This window comes from Plodia interpunctella, chromosome 19, assembly GCF_027563975.2.
Source record: "Plodia interpunctella isolate USDA-ARS_2022_Savannah chromosome 19, ilPloInte3.2, whole genome shotgun sequence".
NCBI classification, from domain to species: domain Eukaryota; kingdom Metazoa; phylum Arthropoda; class Insecta; order Lepidoptera; family Pyralidae; genus Plodia; species Plodia interpunctella.
The window spans coordinates 6,659,976-6,683,786 of record NC_071312.1 but is presented as its reverse complement, the minus strand read 5'-3'; the positions used below and the strand labels follow the sequence as shown (position 1 = coordinate 6,683,786).

General features: G+C 34.1%; 1 protein-coding gene across 1 annotated transcript in view; it reads right to left on the bottom strand.

The window, feature by feature from the left end:
* Positions 1–23,811, bottom strand: part of HGTX — a 54,406-nt gene that overhangs the window by 17,148 nt on the left and 13,447 nt on the right. The window contains exon 2 of the mRNA XM_053759775.2: positions 20,241–20,437. Coding sequence (XP_053615750.1) covers positions 20,241–20,437 — 197 coding nt within the window. The remainder of the gene's footprint in view (positions 1–20,240; positions 20,438–23,811) is intronic.

Here is a 23,811-nt window from a genome sequence, read left to right as displayed (position 1 = left end):
TGTGCCAGCTGCTTCTCCACCGGAGATTGTAAGAGTCATTCAAGAGAAAAAGGTATATATATATAGATATATATATATATATATATATATATACTGAAGATTCTTCTTCACATAGGCGATTGGCTTGCAATCTGTCTAATCTATTAATCGTAATTTCACTAGAATGATCATGTTATGTGTGTATATCATTCTTCAATTATCTTTTTAAGTATTTGAAGAATGACATATAAAGATTAAAGATAAACCACAAAGTATAGATTTTCCCCTCTCTATGACTATACTAACAAACAGATATGATATTAAAACAACCCCCGTCGTGATATCAAAAGAACAGAAAACAGAAAGCGAATCTTAAAAGCATTAGCCTCCATCGATTCTAGTCTCAGCTACATGTGTCTTGGCGAGTACATCTTCCCCCCCAAAGGGGTCGAGTGGGAGGCGAGAGGGGGCCAGAGGGGGTAAGATAGACAACGCAAAGTCAATATGTGGAAATAATAATAAAGGAACGCGCGGACCGCATACGTATCGCTGTATTATCGTTGTATTATCGCTGTAACAGCGGTAACGAGACGATATCGACGATAGTAGTTTAACTTAGTGTTTCTATTGCTTGTTCTGTTGTTTATTGTGATTGTTTAATTCTGTCTGTGAGGTGTGTGGTGTATGTAGCTATATAATAACAGTAAATTGATCTATGTGCTGATGATAAGTTAGAAACACGAACTCCCTTATTAACTCTCTGATTAGCCTTGGAATAGTTTTTATAAAAGAATATTAGTTACTCTTTGTTTTGTCTCGTTCTTTCAAAATCAAAAACAGAAAAGAGAGAGAGGGACAAAACAAAGAAAAATACTCCATAAATCAGCCCAATCAGAGAATTAAATGTTTATTAATAAAGCGTGAAGAGTGTAATATGCCACTTCCACCTGGTCCTGGCAGAAATGGCAAACCCTAAGACTTCTTATGGCTGGTTTGATGTCATCGAAAATAATATGAGAAGAAAAAGTAGGAATGTGCTCCGGTGCTTTATGGCTGTGTAAGCTACCGAGAATACCCTCCGATGATACAGAATATGGACACAGACATGATAAAAAGAGATTTGAAACAATGGTGTTGAGGAAAGATGATGATTTTCTTCATATTAAACGGATAGATCACAGACATATATATCAGGACAGATAATATATTGGCGATTTGAAATGATATTGTTGATCAAAACGTAAAAAGGAAAATACAAATGCTTCGAGAAAAGGATGCTACGGCCGTGCCTTTTTTTTTTTTGAGAACTTTTGGAAAGAATTCATTGGTTCGACTAAAGAAAATAACCGGCCAAGTGCATGTAACGGAGGACGGCCACGTACGTAAGGTTCCATAGTTCTTTTTTTTCACGATATTTTCCATTACACTTCACATGTAAGGGAGATACCCTAAAAATTGTTTTTTTTTCAAGATTTTATTTGACCACTTTGTCGGCGTGGTTCATGTTTATAGTCGTACAAAATTACACATCATTCTAGTTGTTTTTGAGCTAGACCGCGGACGGACATGGCGAAACTAGAAGGAATCCTTGTCTGTACTACGGAACCCTAAAAAAGCAAAAAAAAAAAACAATCGTAACAACCACTCTAGACTAGAAGCTACTAGACGAAGAACATCTCCGTCATGTTAGACGTATCCGATATTCAATAACACAAGGGAGATAATAGAATATAGCGTGTCGCGTCGCGCCGCGAACATCGCTGAAGATTGCCACGGATAGAGGTGCGGTGGACTCGAATAGATAATCAATATTCATATTTATTTATTTGCCAACTAATCCATACTTCCATTATAAAATGTGAAAGTGTGTTTGTCTGTCCTTCATTCATGTCAAAATAGAGTATTGTATTTTGTGGAGATAGTTCTTTGAGGCTAACTCAATCTGAGTGATCACTGAGAACACGTAATATTTAAATTTACTTTTTTATTTACTATTGTAATTAATATTCTTATATTTGAAGAAAAAAAAAACATTTTTTACTGCTCCATGGTCAAATATCATTTGAGTAATGTAGAAATACTCATGTAGAGTCATATAATGAGAAAAAGTTTAGGACTCACATGCAACTTGAGCATGGGGCAGTTGTAAATTTTATTGTATACGAACAGACTACTCAGTGCGCACGCGATTGGACCAACAACAAACAAGAATCGCATTCTTGTTTGTAGTTCTTTATTGTTGTTCAATTGTCTTTTTTATCTCCTGGTTCGAAAGGTAATAAATGGTAATTTATTAAAATGGTTTAAGGAATCTGAAATCAACTCCGTGTCTTTCCTTGTGCCAACCCGCGACATCGGGCCGGCTCGCGTCGTCGCCTCATATGAATAATGTTTTATCGATTGTGTGCGCGACGCCTACCGAAGAAAATGCGGAAATCTATGGTCCATATAGCGGTATGTGTCATGAAATATTTTAACTGTAATAAAATTATGTGATGTTGATAAAACCTGAATTCCAGTACTAGAAATTAGTCTCAACTTAGCAACTGGCAATTAGCAATGTCATTTTGATATCACGGAAATATGCTTTATATTATATAGAAACCTTTACTCCTCTTGATAAAACTACCGTGATAAAAAAAGTATCAATCTTTAGAAGGAACAACTGAGAAAAAGTTAATAATTAAAATAACACTTCCATATTTTTTTAGATAACACACAAAAGTAACGGGTCGTGCAATAAAAATAGTCTAATCCTGCTCTCAAATCTCTGACTCACGCTCAGTGTATCTCCCAACACGTGTGAACCGAGTCACGCCACGGTCGTACCTTTAAAACGTCATTAGATAGAACTAATGACACCAATGCAATCGTCGGCCGCTACCGAACGGCATTCCGCCCCGACAACCCGAATAATTACCATTTTGACACCGCAATCGACCATCTACTCCATTTCACTCTCTATTCCTACTTCATCATTCAAACTTAAACTCTATTCTTTAACAACTAAATAATAAATTACGTCGTCTTAAAATTTAACGCTTAGAACATTTCGAAATTTCAAAAATAACGGTCACCTTAAATTACAAAAAGGTTTTTCACGTCATAATTTAAGAAATCCTTATACAGTTTTAGACTCTGGCGACATAGATTTAGATATTAATTTCTGTTGTGACAATTCGGAGGCGCTCTCGATATAGATAATTATCGATGGTTCTATTTAATTTGTCCCATGCGGCAACCTTTCATTTGTCAGACGGACGGACAGCCGAACAGATTGTCGTGTTATGCCTACCGAGTGATATATTAAATCTAGATGGTATTAAGATAAAATGCCGGTATCTATTATAGGTAGGTAGTTAATTTAGCCGTTTAGACACGGATCGACTGTAGTTAATTGATTTGATAGTCATTCGGTGAGAAATATTGATTGAGTTAAATGTTTTTCTTATTGCGTTAAAGTTTATGATCAAAATTTATGATTTGTGGTCTTGGCTAAGTTTTGTTACTCATATTTTCATTTAAATTAGTACAATGAATTGATCACAAAATTTGTTTTATGTTACCTACCTATTGAATTTTTTATAGCTTCGAAAATTGTACTGTTGTGATTATGTTCGACTGTAATACTACTGTAATATATTTAAGTAATTTTGTTGCTAAATATGTTGAACGTCATACTTACCTAAATTATATAACCTATTCTTAAACCTTGAAGTCGTAACAGTAAAACATCAAAATATGAATAACTAACAAACCAATATTAGCCAAAATTCAGTCTTATCCGAGACATAATTGGACGCTCAACAAGATGGCTACAACGCGATCACTGTCAGTAATTAATAAAGCCGAGACTGGGGTAAAAACGGCAGCCTTCAGATAAATGAGCTACTGGCGCGAAGACCGAATTAAGTCTGCTGAGATTAGGGAAATAGGTACAAATATCATAAACGGAATGTCTTTTCAATATCCAGTGACTGGCAATGTGCTGGAAATATCTGCGGCCATTGGGTCGACATTACAATACCGATTGGCAATGCAGCCAGCCTTTCGGGCACGCACTTGTTATTGTAAATTACTTCACTGATGTTTCTTATTTAGAAAAAAATGGCAATACCTTTAAATTTACTAAGCAGTCGTTTGAAGAATAGTACTTAGATTAAAAGTCATAATCATATAATATTAATTAATAATATGAATGAATGACGCTAGTACTTTTGAAATTTGTAATGAGTTGTTTTCCCCTTAAATGTTATTACTTTAGTCTTAATAAGTTCAAATCTTGATAAGGATTTGGAAAACTGATTCTTTTATTATTCATAAAAAGGTTGATGCCTAAATTTAAGCTTACATATATTTGGTCTCTGTCAACTGCGATAGAGACCAAACATATTTTAGCTTAAAGTATCTACCTAAATTAAGCTTTACCTTGAATGAGAGGATTATATTCCAAAATTTCCAAGAATAACTAACGTTCTGTTGGTGTCATTACATTCACCATTGCGATATAAAAATTTAGAGCAGTTGAAAATTATTTGGCTGTTAGAAATAAGTTGTTTACTACAGGCGCAAATAAAAAAATCTGATTATACCCATCAACATCTAACTGTAAACAACACGATCAATGTCATTAGAGTTCCTTAATTAATGAACAGCTTCCCGAAGAGCGCAAAAACTGGGCGCGCGCTGGCTGCGGTCTGGTTATTGCAACATTAATTTTAATATTAATTATTAGCTAACTCGTGTCGCACCCTTAGGGACGTGCGGATTACAAACTGTACGGCCCGTAATTATAAATACAGTTTACATTTTAGGATACATACAGGTTTTGGTTATTAAATTATGTATTTCTTGATTTGAGGACGCCATAGGATTTGTTTATTTTTGGTAGTTGGATTTAAGAGCAATATAAAAATTTCCGAATAAAACATTTTAGTATACCTCCACGGGATGAACCATAAGTATGTACTAGTATTTATATGTAAATATCCAGAATTTTATGTGAAATAAAATAAATATTTATTGTTACGTTAATTAAATGGATTCCTGCCATCACTGGCTCACTCAATCATGAAAACAGGCAACAAATCAAAATTTTAATTACAATCAAAATGGTCTCAATTCCAACAAACCGGTGTTCAATAAACCTTGAAATCTATCTGATCAACAGTAATTGGTTTTGCCGACTGTACTTTAAACTGGCACATAAGCTCGAAGACGCGAGCGACATCTGTCGCCGTAATTGAGGGATTAGGCAGATAATTGAAACTGCGCGACAGAGAGCTATAAACGTGATTGCAATGAGAGTGAACGAGACAGACGTGGCGCTCTCAGCGCCTTCGCTCAACGGAACGGTTAACAACGTGTCTTCTTGTATATTGTATTATCTTACGTTTTATGCCCTATTAATCTTGCTCGACTGTGGATAACTCGCTTTAAGCGATATGACGCCTTGAGATTAAGGGGTAAAGTTCACTTTGGCGTGAACGCAACATTAGAAGTATAGGGTGTTCGGTTGTTTTCGGTGCAATAAATAATTGTTTGTGAGCGTAAAACTCGAGTGTTGTCGTTTAGTCGCCTGTCAGAAACCTCTCGTATTGTTTTATTTGAAGACGTTAAAGGTAATCTGGGATAACGAGGCAGTCGCAAATTTAGGAGATTCGCTCATAAACGCGTTGTCATAATTGATAAATCCGCTTGTTTCTTGCAGCTGAGCATTTTGGATGTGAAGCTTGGAATTGAGACGCCTCTGTGTTATAGATACTAACTCTGAGTAAACTATAACATAAGGACATTGGCTCTAAAACTATTTTCAAGTATTTTATTATTGTCAACAACTTATGGATATGTATTTTTACGAATGTATAAAATTCGTTTGGAAATAGCACTGACATAAATTAACGTATTTTTCCAGTGCTCAATTGAAAATACTCATGTACCAAATTTCATAACAATTGGTCCAGTATATTTTGCGTGAAAGAGAACCAAGATACACACAATATTCTAACAAATTTTCGCATTTATAATATTAGTAGGATGATAAAATAATCTAGTTAATTATTATTATTATTATAAAAAAATCTCTGTGAAATAATTTCACACGCTCGGCTTATTATTATAATAATATAAACCCAGTGGGCGCATATAATTGCATTATAATAATTGTATTAATTTAATTAACTTCTGTCGCTGTCGAGTGACGTTTCCGGCTCAGCAGCAACTCGATAAAACGCTCGATCTAAAACGACTGACCTTTTATTCGATTTTTCATTACCAACTAAATCACTCTAGTATGGCTATTAAATAATATTAAATGGGACTACTTTTTACCCGCAGCACCCAACTGAATTTCCCACGGGAACAATATTTTTCGGGATGAAAGGTGGCTTCTTTTAGATGGTTTTAAACGTTCAGCTCAACTCCTTAGAAGTATTAATACGTAGACATCTACAGAAAAAAAAGGAGAAACAACACAACACAAACGTTGCCTAAGACTCTCTCTTTCATCTTAACGTGTTCTCGGGTACATTCGGAGCTGTGACGCTCCAAAGAAGAAAGAATACTCTACGAAGTGTTTACTATGAAATTTTGAAATTAATGAGTGTGTTGCCTAAATTTATCTGAACGATAGTACATAGATAGGGAAGTAAAAACATTTCCAAAAAATACAAATTGAAAATCTCTCGCCATGTAAGATTCCTTGGAAAACAATAAACGACCGGATCCCCCGGAATCCCGCAATAATAAGGAGCGTGTGATTGATACAACAATGAAATCCCTCGTCGACGCTGCCATTTGCATTTTTATGGGCGCCGCCCTACTCCCGCCCGCCCTAGACACACCTACGCTGGGTGTAGTGTAAGAAAATTGCTTGGACAATTGTGTTGCCGATTTTTGAAAGGTTGACATTGACGTAAGTACAATAGGTATGACACACACAAGTTATTAATAAATTGTCATCAGAGAGATCTTGTTGTATCAAACGCGTGACAAAAATATCATACCCGTGCAGTAAACCGTTCAGGAGTTCCCTCGCTGGGAGCCGATCCTAAGTCCATTATCAGGTCATGGTCATATTAATATTGACATGGAAACTGAACGACGTGGAAAAAAATTCAACTCTATAGGACCAGTGGAAGTAGGTGCAATTTAATTTGCAAGATAACATCGGGACAATTGCAATTAAAATGCAATTAAATGCAACGAGAATATAAAGAGATCAAAAGAAATTATTTTTTAATTTAGGTCAAAAAATATCAATAAATCGATAAGTCGGTGAATCTATTCGACATGAATTGTTTACAAGATCAATTAAACTCAAAATTTACTCCCCTAACAAACTTCAAATTTTATTTATTAATACACTGTTTAATTTTACACTGTGGCTCTCACCACTCGACACCAAGTTCTACAATTGAATTGCGTTGAGTCGTGTACCACCTACGGATCTCCATATACTTGGTCTCGTATATGTTATATAATCAAGACATATGCTCGTGTGTACTGGAATGTAACGTGCGAATCTTGAGATAACCGATAAAATTATTAATTATGCAAATTCATTTAAAGACCTCGTCTTTAAGTCTAAGTAATAAATCGTTTTCTGATGATGATGATTTCTGATGACACGATAAGAATTCAAATTTTGATGTTCGAACTTTCATCCCGGAAAAATAAATATTCCCGTAGGAAATTCACTCGGGCGAAACCCTGGGCAAAAGCTAGTCAAATATAGTCAATCTTACCGGTCAGAGCCATATCGCATCATAGTCGGTTAAAAAATAGTGTTCTGGCAATTTGTACGATGCTACGCCGTCTCGTAGCGCTCGGCTCGTAGCTTCTTCGTAGCACACTGCAAACTTCGTAGCATAAACTTTTGCTGGTCAATTTACCAAGAGAAACTTATTGCCATTGTTGACTGCTTCTTTATTAACCCTTCTGTCTTTCTTAATTTTACAGATAAAAAATATAAGATTTCCTATTTAGTTCCATTGATCTAATTAATGCGAATGTTGATGGGTGTGTGGAGTATCAAGAATGGACAAAATTCGGAATGAGTATACAAATGGTTGTATGCGGGTAGCATCATTGAATGAGAACCTAAATTATTATAGGATGGTTCCGTCATATTTTGCGACGGGAAGAAACCCAATGTTAATAAAGGTATCTTTCTTCTTGGGAAAAATGAAGGGAAACCCAAGAAGAGTTTGGATTGAATGCATTAAAGAATTATAAATAAGAAGGGAAAAGAAGTTGATTAAAATGGCAATTGATAGAGTTAAATGGAAGTAGTTAATATAATGTGCCGACTCCACATGAGCGGGGAAGAGATGGAAAAGAAGGAAAAGTTCAATTGATCTAAAAATAAATCCACAATGTAAGTAACATTTGTAAGTTGTTAAGGAGTAGTGAAAGTTAGTTTTTTTTTTAAATAAAGCGTAAACTGTGTATGCATCATTTATTGTAACAATAGTTTATGAACCAAATTATAAAAATAAAATAAAAAAGTGCTTTCAAAAAATAAATTAAGACCAAATAACTATTCACTTTTAAAAAGAGTTCTTATTTGGCCATCAAGTCCTTGAAAATTTATATTTTTTTTTTTTTACAAAAACGCGCACCCCAATTTATCCACAACTAAAACTCATATTAGTCCAAATCAATCACACAACGACGGGCGAGTTACTCACAAAAGTGAATCACAGCGTGGTAGCATCTGTCATTTGTTAAATAAAAACCACATTAGCAATATTTAGGGTCCCATTGTGATGATAATCAGGACTTTGAATCGTGGTCAGCCCCGCTGTGGTTACGCCCACACGAAGTTGTTACGCAATAATCGATGGAATCGATTGTGCAGTAATCGATTAGGTACGCTGACAAGCTTGATTGTGTTGTTTCATGCGGAGTGTTAAAATTTTGAGTAAATATCAAGAAGGTATATAATTTTTTCTTGACATATGGGATATAGGAGCATAAGCCTTTTATTAAAAGTTTTTTTTATTAAGCACCAAATTTGAATGACCAAATAGATAAACAAATATTTTTTATTAATTTAATGTATAATACTTGCCTTCTTCTTGTTTGTTTTTGTGTGATAGTATTTGTACTTGACGTACAGTTAAAAATTTAGGGTATATTATAATATCACCCTTCGATACTGGAGATAATAAAATCAATTGACCAATAATAGGATCGCAATCGGACCGGACCGCATGCAAACTGAAAGGCTACAAGCCGATAAAATAGCCCATCTTAAAATAATAATTCAAATTTACATTATGTCTGACATTTTACATATAAAAATAAGTGTTCAAAGAAAATTATATCCCAATCCCTTTTTCTAACACCCTATAAATAGCAGTGATCCCTTCGCGAAATATTCCAAAGAGGCTTTCAGTAAACAAAACAATATTTTTCGTGGTTTGCATAAGCAATTCTAGGGCGGACATCAGCTGCTCCCTTGATCGATTTCACTTTGCACCCACTGAGCTATCATTTCGGGATTACATGCTTATTGGTGAGTTACACGATTTTAAATTATATTAGACGTGTGGGGTTTGCCCAGCGGGAATAGGTTACTCGTACCAAGAACTAATTCCGCGGATATTTGTCTTTACTCAAAATTCGCATTTGTTTCGCATTACATTTTTAACTTAATATTGACAAAAAATATGAGATGAAATAACTGACCGAACTGGTTTGGTTTTGGTATATATAATTTATTTTATATGCGTAATCTGTCCGTCAGCCTAGGATTTTTTTAAAAATATATTGACTTATTTTACTACTTTTGTCCCAATAAAATATTTTCTTTCATTGATTCTTAGAGTGTGGTTGCACAGTCAACTTTGACGTTCACTTTAACCTACGCGAAAAAATCAAAGTACGCCATTTTGTCTAAACGTCAGCAGCACACAGGTCAAAGTCAACGTCAAAGTTGAATTTACGTTTTAATCAAACGCTCGCACTTAGCTACTGTTAGTACTGCAAACATAGTATGGGAGCCCATCAAAATAATGTATCGTCAATAAATAAGACCATTACAAACGAACCCCAAAAATGGCAGTTAGCAAGCCAATCTACGTGGGTTCCGCAGCTTAGCGAGGGTAAGGTATTTAATTTGTTTGTAGTTTGGTCCTTGTTATAGAGAGGTGGTCGACTTGAATAAATTCTTGAGGCAATAGCTATCACTGTGGTGTTAAAAGTTTTTATTAATTTATTGAATAAATAAGTTTTTGACAAAAATGCATTTTTTTACCTAAGTTTTTATTGTTGTCAGAAAAAATTTATTCCGTTAAATATGAGACAAAAATCATATCCGTACAGTAAACTTTGAGGAGTTCCTACGACTGGAGCCGTTCTATGGTGCATCCTCAGATCACGCTTAACATAATGATGCATTGTCATTCAAATGTGACGCATGTACAAATTTGCAAGATACCACCCGAGACAGTGCAAGTTAAAAAAAAGCTTGTACGAAGAATAAATAATTTATAAAGATAAATAGGGAAGAAAGATTAGTAGGAGCGAGAGAAATCTTCTCTTGTTGATCTGATTAGGTAAGTTTAGTTACTATAATGGACGAAGCCGGAATAAACATACATAATGTTGTTTTCACTAATACTAAAACATTTAGTAAACCAATATTGTAAAATCTATTCTCTTTCGTCATTCATTACATCATTCTTCTGTTTATATCATTACATCGTAAAACACATTTAGAATTTATCAAAGACATGATAAATATTCGATTCGACTCGATGCAGTGAAACTGGCACGTATCGACTAATGAGCGTCGATTAACGTTCGCTCTCGGCTGTCATCGAAACATTCGATTCCACAATCGAATTACCAGTCTCGACTTTAAACTCGCACTAATATCGTTCAATATTGATTTATCAATCGAATATGTAAATAACAAGCGGCTGCCGAATAGATTTAGCCGGATTTTAGGCAGATCTGTGTCGTCGAACACTGTCAATATGAATCGTAAACATATCAAATGCGAGTTTGACAAATTGTGGTATCGATTTTAACTGTTCCGAACGTGACAGTCGGGGAAGATTACGTCACTATTTCAAATAGAATTTTGTAGTTCCAAATTTGAACTTCTGTATCAGTTTGTGAAATATGTAAGTTGGTATTTTTTATGGCTATAAGTATATTTATTTGTATATATGCTCCATTCCGGAAATTAAATTAGTCAAAGACAAAAATATTTTTTGTTAAATATGAACGAAAAAAGAAATTATGAACTAGTAATTTATATATCTATATAATAATAATTTATATATCTATAGATAGTTATTTATGTATACTTGGTATCAAGAAAGCTGATACTTGGTATTTAATAATACTATATATTTTTTAGTATATTACAAAAATCATGGCACCGGAGCCAGTACATACAATATCTAAATTATTATTTTTAATTCCCCCCAAAAGTGTAAGATACACTTCCACTTAAATTGGCCCATTCTATTTTTCATTATCTATTCAAAAAAGTAATCCCAATGTAATTAAAAGTTGTTTAAAATACAAAAAACTGTTTACATTTTAGATCGAACGATTACGTTCCGATGATCAATTTGAGTGGTGTAATGCACTTTTAGAAAGCAAATCGGAGCACAACAAAACATTTTATCAAAACAATCGATCAAAAAATTATATAAAAGAAAATTAGGAACGAGTGCATATCATTTTATAATTGCGATAAAGCATAAAATATTCAAAAAGAATCGCCATTAAGGGTTCCGCGATTTGGCATTAATAAAAGATGTGTTTTATCATAACACATTAAAATTAAATTATAGTGTCATCCATCAGCATAATTGAATGCTGGAGTGTTGCACAACATCGTGATGCGCCGCTACCCTCCTCGCCTCCGGTTAGGGTTGACACTTTTTATTATTAGGGTTCCATAGACAAAAAGATATTTTTTTTCTAGCTAAAAATTATTTGCTAGTCATATTATCCTTGCTAAAGAAACTGTCATGGGCGAGTGCGAGTCGCATTTGGACATTATATATTTTTGACTGCAAATATTATTTTATTATATGAAATAACCGCTAACAAAATGACCGGGTATATTTTCCATTATTTATATCTTTAAAGTAGAAGTATTTGAATGGTAGTAATTTGTGTCATGAAAAACCAGTATTAAAATTTTGTTGCCTCCGTATGAATTATAAAATGTTTTCTTTCAGTACAAAATATACTTTTATTCTATCTGTTATATGGTTTGACTGGTCATTGTTTTAAAAGAAAAAATATTTGATTTAATTTCGTGTAAATTAACAATGCTATTTGGCTTTTGTTTTTGCGAGCAATGGTGGGGTAATGGTTAAAACCGTCTGTAGGTAAACCGAAAGCAAAGTTCGAATCATACTCGTGCCACATGAGTTTATAATCAATTGACTCATGTATAGTAGTTTTCATCGGCCACCTCTTGGTGAAGGAAAACATCGCGATGAAACCTGGACTTGATTGATTATCAACTTTTGTGTGACATGGACAAACCACTCCATTAATAGTGCCAAGAAAGTCGTTGTGTGTGTTTCACTCTGCCATGAGGAATACGACTATGAAGAAGAAGTTTTTGCCAACCCTGTATCTACCCTTATACTCCGGCACCGAATCAATAGTCATCTACACGGGTTTAAACTGTCATTTATCTTATCTGCGAAGTCATTACAGAGCATAACAACATTAAATTTTAACCAAATTATTTAACGTCCGTGATTGCGTGCCAAAACATGAAATCATATTCACAATGTGTTTTTTATTATTAATAAGTTTAAATGCCAAATTATATGGAACTAGCTTTTTCCCGCGGCTTCGCCCGCGTAAGTTTCCCACGGGAACAATTATTTTTCCGGGATGACAAGTACCCCTGTGTCCTTCTTCATATTTTAAACTATATGTAAACAAAATTGTTGAGTATAGAATGTGAAGAGGTAACAAAGAAATAAACGAGCAAACTTAGTTTCGCATTTATAATATTAGTACATAGGCTGCTATTTATGTATCCGGAATAACAAAATTAAACAAACATATATTATTACATATGGTTTTATTGTTTCTCGAAGTATTCTCCGCGATGATCTATGCACTTCTGCATACGATGAAACCAATTTTCAAAGCACTTTTTCCATTCTGATTGAGGTATGTCCAAAACGTGTGTTTTGAACGCATCAACGGCCTCTTCGCGGCTCGAAAAACGTTGACCACGTAATTTATTTTTAATGTTTGGAAATAAATAAAAATCATTGGGTGCCAGGTCGGGGCTGTACGGCGGATGACCCGTCAATTCAATCTTTTGACCCTCCAAAAAATTATTTGTTTCAGCCGACTTGTGGCAGCTAGCATTGTCGTGATGAAGTATGATTCTGCGTTGTGGGTTGTTCTTTCGTATTTTTTCAAAGACTTCTGGCAAACAAATGGTGGTGTACCATTCAGAATTAACAGTCCTACTATTCTCTAGTGGCACTGTAGCTACATGTCCGTTGATACCAAAAAAACAAGCGACCATTTGCTTTAAAGTGCTTCTCGCACGAACAACTTTTGTTGGATTCGGTTCATCTTGAAAGACCCACACCGTTGACTGCTGTTTAGTTTCAGGGTCATAAGCATAGATCCAGGTTTCGTCACCTGTGTAGATATTATAAACAGCTTTTGACGTGCCACGGTTGTATTTTTTTATCATTTTCTTACACCAGTCGACACGAGCCTGTTTTTGATCTACGCTCAAGTTGTGCGGAATCCAACGCGAACAAATTTTTTTAACAATTAAATATTCGTGTAATATCGCGTGTATACTCGTCATACTAATGCCCAGAGACGCCTCTATCTCGCGGTATGTAACATGACGATCTTGCATTACTAATTGTCGCACAGCATCAATATTTTGTTGTACCACTACCGATTTAGGACGACCCTCCTTAATTTCATCCGTGAGCATAGACCGTCCACGTTGAAATTCCTTAAACCAATAATACACAGTGGTTTTCGATGGTGCTTCATCTCCAAAAGTTAAAATCAGTTGTTCGATGCACTGTTTTTGAGTTAATCCACGCCGAAAATCATAATAAATCATCGCGCGAAAATGTTCACGAGTTAAATCCATGGCAATGAAGACAAGCTATTTTCAAAATTGGAGCCAATTGAAAAAAACAAATGACAGGGACATGAAAAATATTTATTCTCTAGCCGAAGAGTTCTATTTTCAAATGTTGTAATTACTTTTAAAATATTCTAGAATTATTGGCCAGTTCCGGATACATAAATAGCAGCCCTCGTAGTTAGGATATTATACATTTGAAGGCTGGCGCCCAGTGCAGAACGCATATGCCAAGCACACACGTTATGCACTCGCCGTGCACGGGCTATTATGGTTTCATATGCAAAGCTATAAACACTAAATTTCCAATTAAAAATCCCAAAAAATAATACAAATCAATGCATAAGGCATAAGGCAACATGCGACCAAATTTTTTTAAATAAATAAATAGTTGTTTAAACGAAATTGTTTACATTTACCAATGTTTAAAATTATGTAATAAAAGAACTTAATGCCATGTGGCATTCTGTATCAGCCAAGCATTGGATCAAATAGAGACAGCACAGAGGCGCTTTAGCGCATCTAACAAATAAAAATGATACTTACCTAATACAAACTTATAATTACAGGATTACTTTTATAAATACCTAATAATCATTGAAAAATGAAATCATAACGTATATTGTTTAATTTTACGATGCAAAACAACGTCAATTTAATATTATGACTCATGAAATTGTAGCGTATAATATAGTAGGCCAGCCTTTACTGTCGTCATAAAAGCGATAGCGACACATCCGCCCATCTATCCCTCAATTAGCATTTTAATCACGAGTAAACGAATTATAAGCCCTGTTACCCTAATCTTAACGTTTCAATCGGGAGCGAACATATAACAAGACTAACCCCTAATTGTGTGCAAACCTCAATCTTTAAGTTTGTTTTTATCATTTTCATTTCATTTTTGATCTTTTTTGATAGAATCCATTATTCAATTTGTCTATAATCTTTTATTTTGTTTGTTCTACAGATTTTTCCACATGTCGCTACAGTGAGAAGCATGATCTGGTGGTGCACCCAGGATCGGCTCCCAGCGAGAGAACTCCTCAACGATTTATTAAACGGGCATTTACGGACGGCAACACGCGAGGTAGGGAAAACAGATAAAAAATTGATAATACAAAAGAAAGAAGCGTTGCCTTTTTTCTTTGATTAGATAACAAGTTGTGGTCAATTTTAATTACCAGTCTAATGATATAAAAAGTTTATTATTTCACCAGTTTTTCGATACTTCATTGTAATTTTAACTTACTTTCATAACACGTATAAAATTTTCTCCTTCACCCTCAAATATCGTCTCAAAAATATCACCCACTTTACTTAATAAACAGTTTGATATCATAAAATAGAGCATTTACAGTCAACAATTAATTGCATTATGCATTCCCTGGCTAATGCACCGTTGCAGGCGTCACATGTGTAAATACAGTACCCCTCTTTTAATCTTCCCTATGGATTAATTTTATCGAATGCTAAATGAGCTATGACACCCATATAGGGGAATTGAAAGAACGGGCAAAGTTAATGCGTGCAGTTGTTATGGCCTTTAAAGTCTAAGTGATTGAGTCGATTTTCGTTTTGTTTTTAATGATAATTTGAATAGGGTAAACGTCCCGGCACATTGGCTTTTGAGCTCAATTTGCGAATGAAACCAGTCATTTGTTGGGCTATAGTTAGCTGTAAAGGATTATTGGCAGGATTTAGAACTGAATTGTATAGAAGTAAAATATAGTTCATGATTTGTATTTTTATAAAGATTATTTTATTTATAGCCTGTATTATGTGTCCCACTGCTAGGAAAAACCTCCCCTTTTGTCTTCCATTTGTTGCCAACCATGCTGAAACTTGTCTATAGGTATCACCCCGCCATCTTGTTCGTGGTCTACCTCGACGCCTGCGCCATTCGGGAACCCAAGTTGTGGTGATCTCTACCCATCTCTCTGGAGCATTTTTATACTTATAAATACAATTATTATAAAAATCCGTTTAAGATCAATTACATACATGTTTTTTATACAACAGTACATGCCAATTTTAGTACAATTTTGTTTACAAGGTATTTATTTTATTTGGATAACGAATAATATATTGTGTATATGTATAATATATTGTGGTGTTTTCAAAGTTTTTGTTTATGGAACACATTTTAGTCTGTATGCAATGAAACGTACTTGACAGTTGTCAAAACTAAAAAGCAAAATTCCCGCCTATTCTCTATATAGTCGTACGTACGTCGTAACGTCCGACAAAAGAAAGGTGAGCAAAGGATCACAAAGCAGTTCTAGGTAAGAATTCACATTATACTATGGTATTTCTTTCGCGACAGGTCAATTTTGCTGTTCCATTGAACTGTGTTCCATTGACAAGTGACCATTAAGTTGCCAATTGATAACATTTATTGAAAGTTACGTACCTAACCCGCGTTAATAAAAGCTTTTTCAGATTTTAATATAAAACAATAAAGAATAAATCTGATAAATCGATGCATCCATCAAAACAACTCAGATATAAATAAAATAAATAAATAAATATATTAGGACAAATCACACAGATTGAGCTAGCCCCAAAGTAAGTTCGAGACTTGTGTTATGGGATACTAACTCAACGATACTATATTTTATAAATAGATATATATATAAATAAACATCCAAGACCCGGGCCAATCAGAAAAAGATCATTTTCCATCATGACCCGACCGGGGATCGAACCCGGGACCTCTCGGTTCAGTGGCAAGAACTTTACCACTGCGCCACCGAGGTCGTCGATATAATCTAATAACACGATTACAAGTTGCCACATCACTGTCGTAACGATCGGCAACAGTCGCGCAACTGTCGCAATGAGATGTGGCGAATCATTAATCAGCTTATTTGCACTCCATTTCACTTGGACGGGGTGTTTAAATATTAGAACTTGTGGAAAATATTGCATCTTATACTAGATTTTCTGTTAGCACAGACACCAAAATGATAAAGTATTTTTTTTGTCTTAGATTGCAAGATATAAATTCTGTGGCCTGTGATATTAAAAGTTTTTACTTTGCTTAATAACATTATACAATGAAATTTATTTTTTCCTTATCAATATTTACTCTCATCTGCTAATTATATTTATGTTTACACTTATCACTTAAGAATAATCTAACTTCGTACAAGTGTAATAATTTTGGAAATCAGTTGCGTATTACTATAGTTCCAAACAATATCTCTTTGTATCCGTTTAGAGTAGATAAGTGTATGATTAAATCTTATAAAAAATTTGCAGTTACAAAAACTAAAAGCACATAAATTATTAAAAGACGAGATATATCTCTAAACATATCTCCATCTAACTTGCACGTTGACTTCATGACACGGTTGCCAATATAATACACTTCTGGTTACTACAAATAATATAGCAACACTTCCACGACACGCTCCGCACACGTGCCCCATGTAAACAAGCCTTTAGACCAACTCAAACTAACCCATTAGGCAACGATCCAAATCTGAAATCTTCACTTTGGGAATTTCTTAATTCTATTAAATCCCATTATTTTTAGATCTCAATGAAAGAACATTGTTTTGATAGCATTGTTAAAATGTTTTACGAACTAAATAGTATTTTTTAATATTTTTTAAAGTATGATGGAAGAGAATTCTAGACATTATACTTTTGCAAAGTGAATTAGTACTCATCACTTCCATTTTATCCTATGGAGTTATTTTACTATTTTTATCAATTAGGTAATCTTCATACAACACTACTTGTATTTTTATACAACTTTATTTTTGAAAAAAGAAGCACATGCATACCAAATTTCATTTGAATCGGTCCGGTTATTTAGCCGTAAAAGCAAAACGATATTATGATATTACTATGAATTTGAGAACTTACAGATACTATAAACTTAAAAACACATTTAAAAAATTAGATACAAAAATGTTTATCGCATCAATAATTATTGATAAAGAATTTTTTAGACACAACATGATACAATAACCATATCATGAAGTATCTATTTAATTCCAAACTCATCATTGCCATCCCGCTTCCCCTAACGACACGTATCACTTAGTATAATATAATTTGGGCCCCTGCCTGTTATGATGTATACAAAGAGGGGATAGTTTGTGAGATCATTTGCTTTGTTATGTCTTTTGTTTTGAAATCTGGAGCAATAATTTAGATGATGGCGAGGAAGAATTCTAGGAATTAAAAAAAAAAAATAGGAAAGAATGTTCACGTATTACGTACATCAATACAACTTATTGCACCAAAGAACAGAAAGGAAATATTAAATACAATGAAGCGAACTTATCGCTAAAGCCTAAGCTAAAACATATACCTACCTAATTATTCCAGAAAAATAATGTTGTTTTTATTTCAGATTGTGACGTTAACTCTGTGATAAATCAGGAACGAAACTAACATATAAACATGACTCGATCGATGTCATGCCAATTTCATAAGATAATAAAAATATTTTACATTTTAATCAATGCTAAACGATGTAATATATATACGATATAATATAGAAAAAATAATTTTGTTATCTAATTAATATACAAAAACAAAGACATCAAAATTTCTAAAAATTTGCTTAATAGAATAAGTGACCTTCCAAAATCGTAAACAAAAGTTAATAATGTAGCAGATTGTGTGTAAAACGGCGTGACCACACGGTTGTCGCCTCCGCGTGAGCCGCAGGGCTCCGAGCTTTGACCTCTTTGTGTATACCCTGGACACAATTCATAGATCTTTCTTTCTTATCGATTACTAGCCAAAATGACGATAACTAATATTAATTTTGTGGAGAAATAATGATTGATTATACTACTAGTTATACTCAGATCGGCTTCGCACGAGCTTCGGGAATAAATTGTCCAAATAACAGTGAAAACTGCATAAAAATCAGCATAAAAAGCAAAAAAAGGAAGCATAGAAACAAAGAGACGCGGAGGGTGTCTTTGTTTTATACTATGTAGTGATGTTAATACTAACACTAGTGTCAGATTTTATTCAAGTCTCATAAATATATCTAACACGACCTTTGGTGGCAAATTTATCAATTTATAGGCCAGCCGGTGGCCTGTCTAATTCTCTGTATCATAGAGGACAGTTGCCTGTCCAGCAATCACTTATACGAGTATATGTCAATGATCGGCCACCGTCGTTGATCCTCGGAGGCCCTCGGGCGGACCCCTGCCCTCGCTAAACGATCGGTGAGCAAGGGTGCAACCCTAATTAGTTAAAAATAAAATGCGCCCTTTTACGCCCATTTTGCTTGTTCACTTAATTGAAACAAGTTTTCCTGAGTATCATTCGGTTTGGACGTTTAGGAGTCAAAACTTTAAATTAGTAGTAGGTAGTTTGTTTTAGAAATATTTTTTTGGTAAGATTTTTGTCAACTGATGTTGATGATATTGACGAAAGATTTTCGTAACATATTTGAAATAAAAAAATAAATAAGCGAATTATTATTTATTTACCATAAAATATTAAGAAAGTATGTAATCACGTATGTAGTTTTTATGTAGTTTAGTCACAGAACAGTCAAGTTTTCCACCAAATCTGCTGGAAGAGTAACATGTGCGCAAACTCATAGATCCTTTTAATCCATGTAATAGAGACCGTTTGACCACGCCGACTGCCGCTGTGTCGCTAAGTGATTGACTTTTCAATCAGGATAATCCGCTTATGTCGGCTCTGCTCGAATGTTTCGTCGTATCGTGCTAATTGATTTAGAGTGTGAAATTTTATTGATTGGACTATCTGAAGCGATGATCGCTCGGTTAATTTTGTTGTAAACAAAAAAAAAGTCGACAGTACAATGACGAATGATTTGAGATCGTTACTGGCAGTCTACAAAGTATTTTTTAATTAGTTATATAGTATATGTAGTATGTGAGATGTGTAGTTTTTCGAAATGGAAATTAACGTTAATTAATGATTATGATTGATGTTGATTTGATCGATATTGTAGACAGTATACACGTTTCAACATATTTCAATTGTCACAGAAGTACTCGTATTTACAGCATAGAACGGGTCAAAACACAAGCAGCCCTACATCTGGTATATATGGTGATATTGTTCATCCACTTAATCAATTGAAGTGATATTAAAAAAAGGAATAGACTATAAAAACAGGACGAACCTTGACTTGAGACTCCGTCATTCCCAGCGCGTACGCAAGTTTCGCCCTCTCTGGACCCGCAAGATATTTGGTCTGCTCGAACGTCTTCTCTAAGGCGAAGATCTGCTGTCCGCTGAAGGTGGGCCGCGTGTGCTTCTTCTTGCCGTCCTTGTCTAGCCCGCCCTGGCCTGCGCAAGCGCTCAGCGCACCGTTGCTCACTGCAGGAAAATAATACACTGTCAGGTTCTTATAGTAAGAAGCTGAATGCAAAGATGAATGGATTGATTCTCCAGTTCTCTTGATTGAGTTAATAATTGTCAAAATTATAAAAGACAAAAGGTCTTTAAAAAGATCTACTACATTTTTAGATATGAAGCAATTCTAAAAACAAATAATTCCCGCTTCTCACAATGATCAAACGCTAAATGATACATTTTATTAATTCCATCCTGCGAGTGACGTCCCTCGCGTCGACGTTTTTATCATTATTTTCATTTTTTTCTCCCCCTTCCACCCACCAGGGGGGTGGAGGAAACACCATCTTGTTCCTTTTTTTTTTCAGGACAGTCGCGCTTTGATTCTCATTTGTTTTGCTAATTATTTTTTTCTTGGATGTCGCGATTTCTTTGTGTGAATTTAATTGATTCTTATCAAGCATTTTCTTGATCACACGGTTTTATGATATAATTTATACCTTTTTTTTCATCAATACTATAAGCGTTATTTTTGATTTAAATTAGTTTACTAAATATAAAGTTAGGTGGCATTGCAACTATTTCTTATTTACATTAAACATTTTTTTCGATGTTCGTACGCACGGCTATGCCACCCCCGTCTCCCCGGGGAACGCCATTCCGTCGACCGTGCCGCTTCATCAAAACAATTCGCGATGAAAAATATCGCAATGGGAATGATGGCTTTTTTGTTTTGCTTTATGTGGCTTTTATTTTTCTGTTTCATCGCGTCGGGGTTTTGGGGAAAATAATATTTTAAGTTTAAAAAATATACACTTGTTTGTGCATTGTGTGTACATTTTTTAAATAACGTAATAAATAAATATATAGGGACAAATCAGAGATTAAATTTGCGCCAAAATTTCGAGACTTGTTTTATGGGATACTAACTCAACGATACCATATTTTATGACATACTAGCGACTCGCCCCGTCTTTGCACGGGTATTATGTATGTTATGTACATATAAAACTATCTAGACACCGGGAAGCGACTTTATTTTATACTATGTAATTATGTTATGACTTATATACAAATAAAAATTCCAAAACCAGGACGACCTGGAGTCAATCTGAAAGAGATTATTTCTGATCGAAAGCTGTCTAATGTCTGTCTGCTAATAGCTGTCTGGCTTGATAGAGTTCGGTGTTTATATGAATCAAATTATAATACTTATGTAGCTGTGGTGATATATTTTAAAAAATTAAAATACCTAACTATTTTTGTAACATGATTACATTATAACCAAAAATAAAATTGTTAAGTTATAAATCGGCACAGAAATAAAACTAAATGAAACAAAACAACACTATATAGACGAATGTGTACATAAATCTCTCACAAATAAATATATTCAGTACAAATATGTTGTAAACATACCTATAGAAACAATACAAAATAAAAATATTATGGAAGCAACACTTACTTAATTAGGTTACCATGTTTGTTGGTTATTTTTTCAGTCAAACAGAAAAACTTACTTACTTACTTAATATATATATATAAGTTTTAGCTTATTTATTTTTAAATAATAATAACCATGTAAAATAAGTTACTTATCAAAGATCATTTACAAGCGTGGACTAATAAGGTAATTTTTCAACATTTGATTAAAACAAACATCCTCAATTTTTGCAAATATAAATTCTAATGATTTATATAGTGTTGACATTCCAGATATTGTATATTTTTCTGTTATTGCCATTTTTGTTCCTCCGGTAATAAACATTAATATTAATGTTAACATTAACCCTATGTCCGCGGTCCACCTTATTACTTAAGTACCTATGTAATAAATATTTATTGCTACAATTTATTTATTATAATTTACTACCCATATAATTGTAATACTTTGCCTTATCCTTACATAGTATTATTATAAAATAAATAATAATAAATAAAATAAATATATTACGACAAATAACACAGATTGAGCTAGCCCCAAAGTAAGTTCCAGACTTGTGTTATGGGATGATAACTCAACGATACTATATTTTATAACAAATACATAGATAAACATCCAAGACCCGGGCCAATCAGAAAAATATCATTTTCCATCATGACCTGACCGGGGATCGAACCCGGGACCTCTCGGCACTTTACCACTGCGCCATCGAGGCCGTCAAAAAGAAAGTCCTCGACCGTGTCTGACTGTATGTTAATTCGCGATAAACTCAAAAACGACGACACGGATTTTCATGAGGTTTTCACTAAAAGATGGTGTGATTCCTAAGGAAGGTTTAGGTGTACAATTTCTTATGATCTATAAACATTACTGAGAATATAAATAGTATAAATTTAGCATAAGTCACAAACAATTTTTCTTATGTAATCCCTTACGTTAATTTTGTATTCCTTACTGTTGTGTTAACACAACAGTAAGGAACACGTTTCTTCTTTTTTTTATATGACAGGTTCCTCTAGATATCTAGTTCATGCGCCAGTTTTTCACAACAGATCCAATTCATATTCATATTATTTATTCGCCAAACAAGTGTTACAATGATCTTAAAGTAATTACAATTAGTGCTTATAACATAGTCACCTTTTAAAGGTATTGCGAATTTCATATACAGTTGTATAATAGCAGTAAGCTAGTAAAATATAATTTCTTAAGAAATTATTTGCATTGTTGTGGAAAAATTGGTTGACACAAGTTTTGACTTCATTATAAATCTAAAACTTACAATAATAAGAGTGAAGTCTAGTCGCATATGTTCGCCTAATTTTAATGAAGCCATTTAGGTAGCCTGTAGCATTTTTGGGAGGACGTGAATTGACTCGTTCTCAGCAGAAGACTAATTTTAAGAAATATACGGCCGTATTTGCAATGGTTTTCAACAGAATCCTTTGCTTAGTAAAGTAAATAACGAAAACAATTAATAACAAAAGAAAAACAGGCCTAACAATGATCAATACTGCGTTTACAGTCATTAAATAAGGGGAATGTATCTGAAAACAGGAAAAACAACAACATCCAATACCATTTAAACCTTAACTCGACGTTATATAGTTCAAATTACTTCGTCGTCTACATCATACAGTGTGTAACCGACATTGTCTGGGTCAACTGCATTTGAATATCGACTCTGTCGCGTTAAGTTAAATATTAAATTCGTTTGCGGGCAGTGGATTCAGTTAGTATTTGATCCGGTATTTGCCGTAGTTCAGCAACCTAATATAATGTGGACAATTTATACGATTCGATGTACAAAACGTGCAGTATTCTGCTAACGTAGGTGCCTACTCGTCTACACGACGCACGCAATGTTTTACATTCACGTGTAGATGTTTTACATTTACGTAAATGTAAAATTACGTAATTTACAGGTGTAAAAGGGTAGGTTATCTTATTGAAA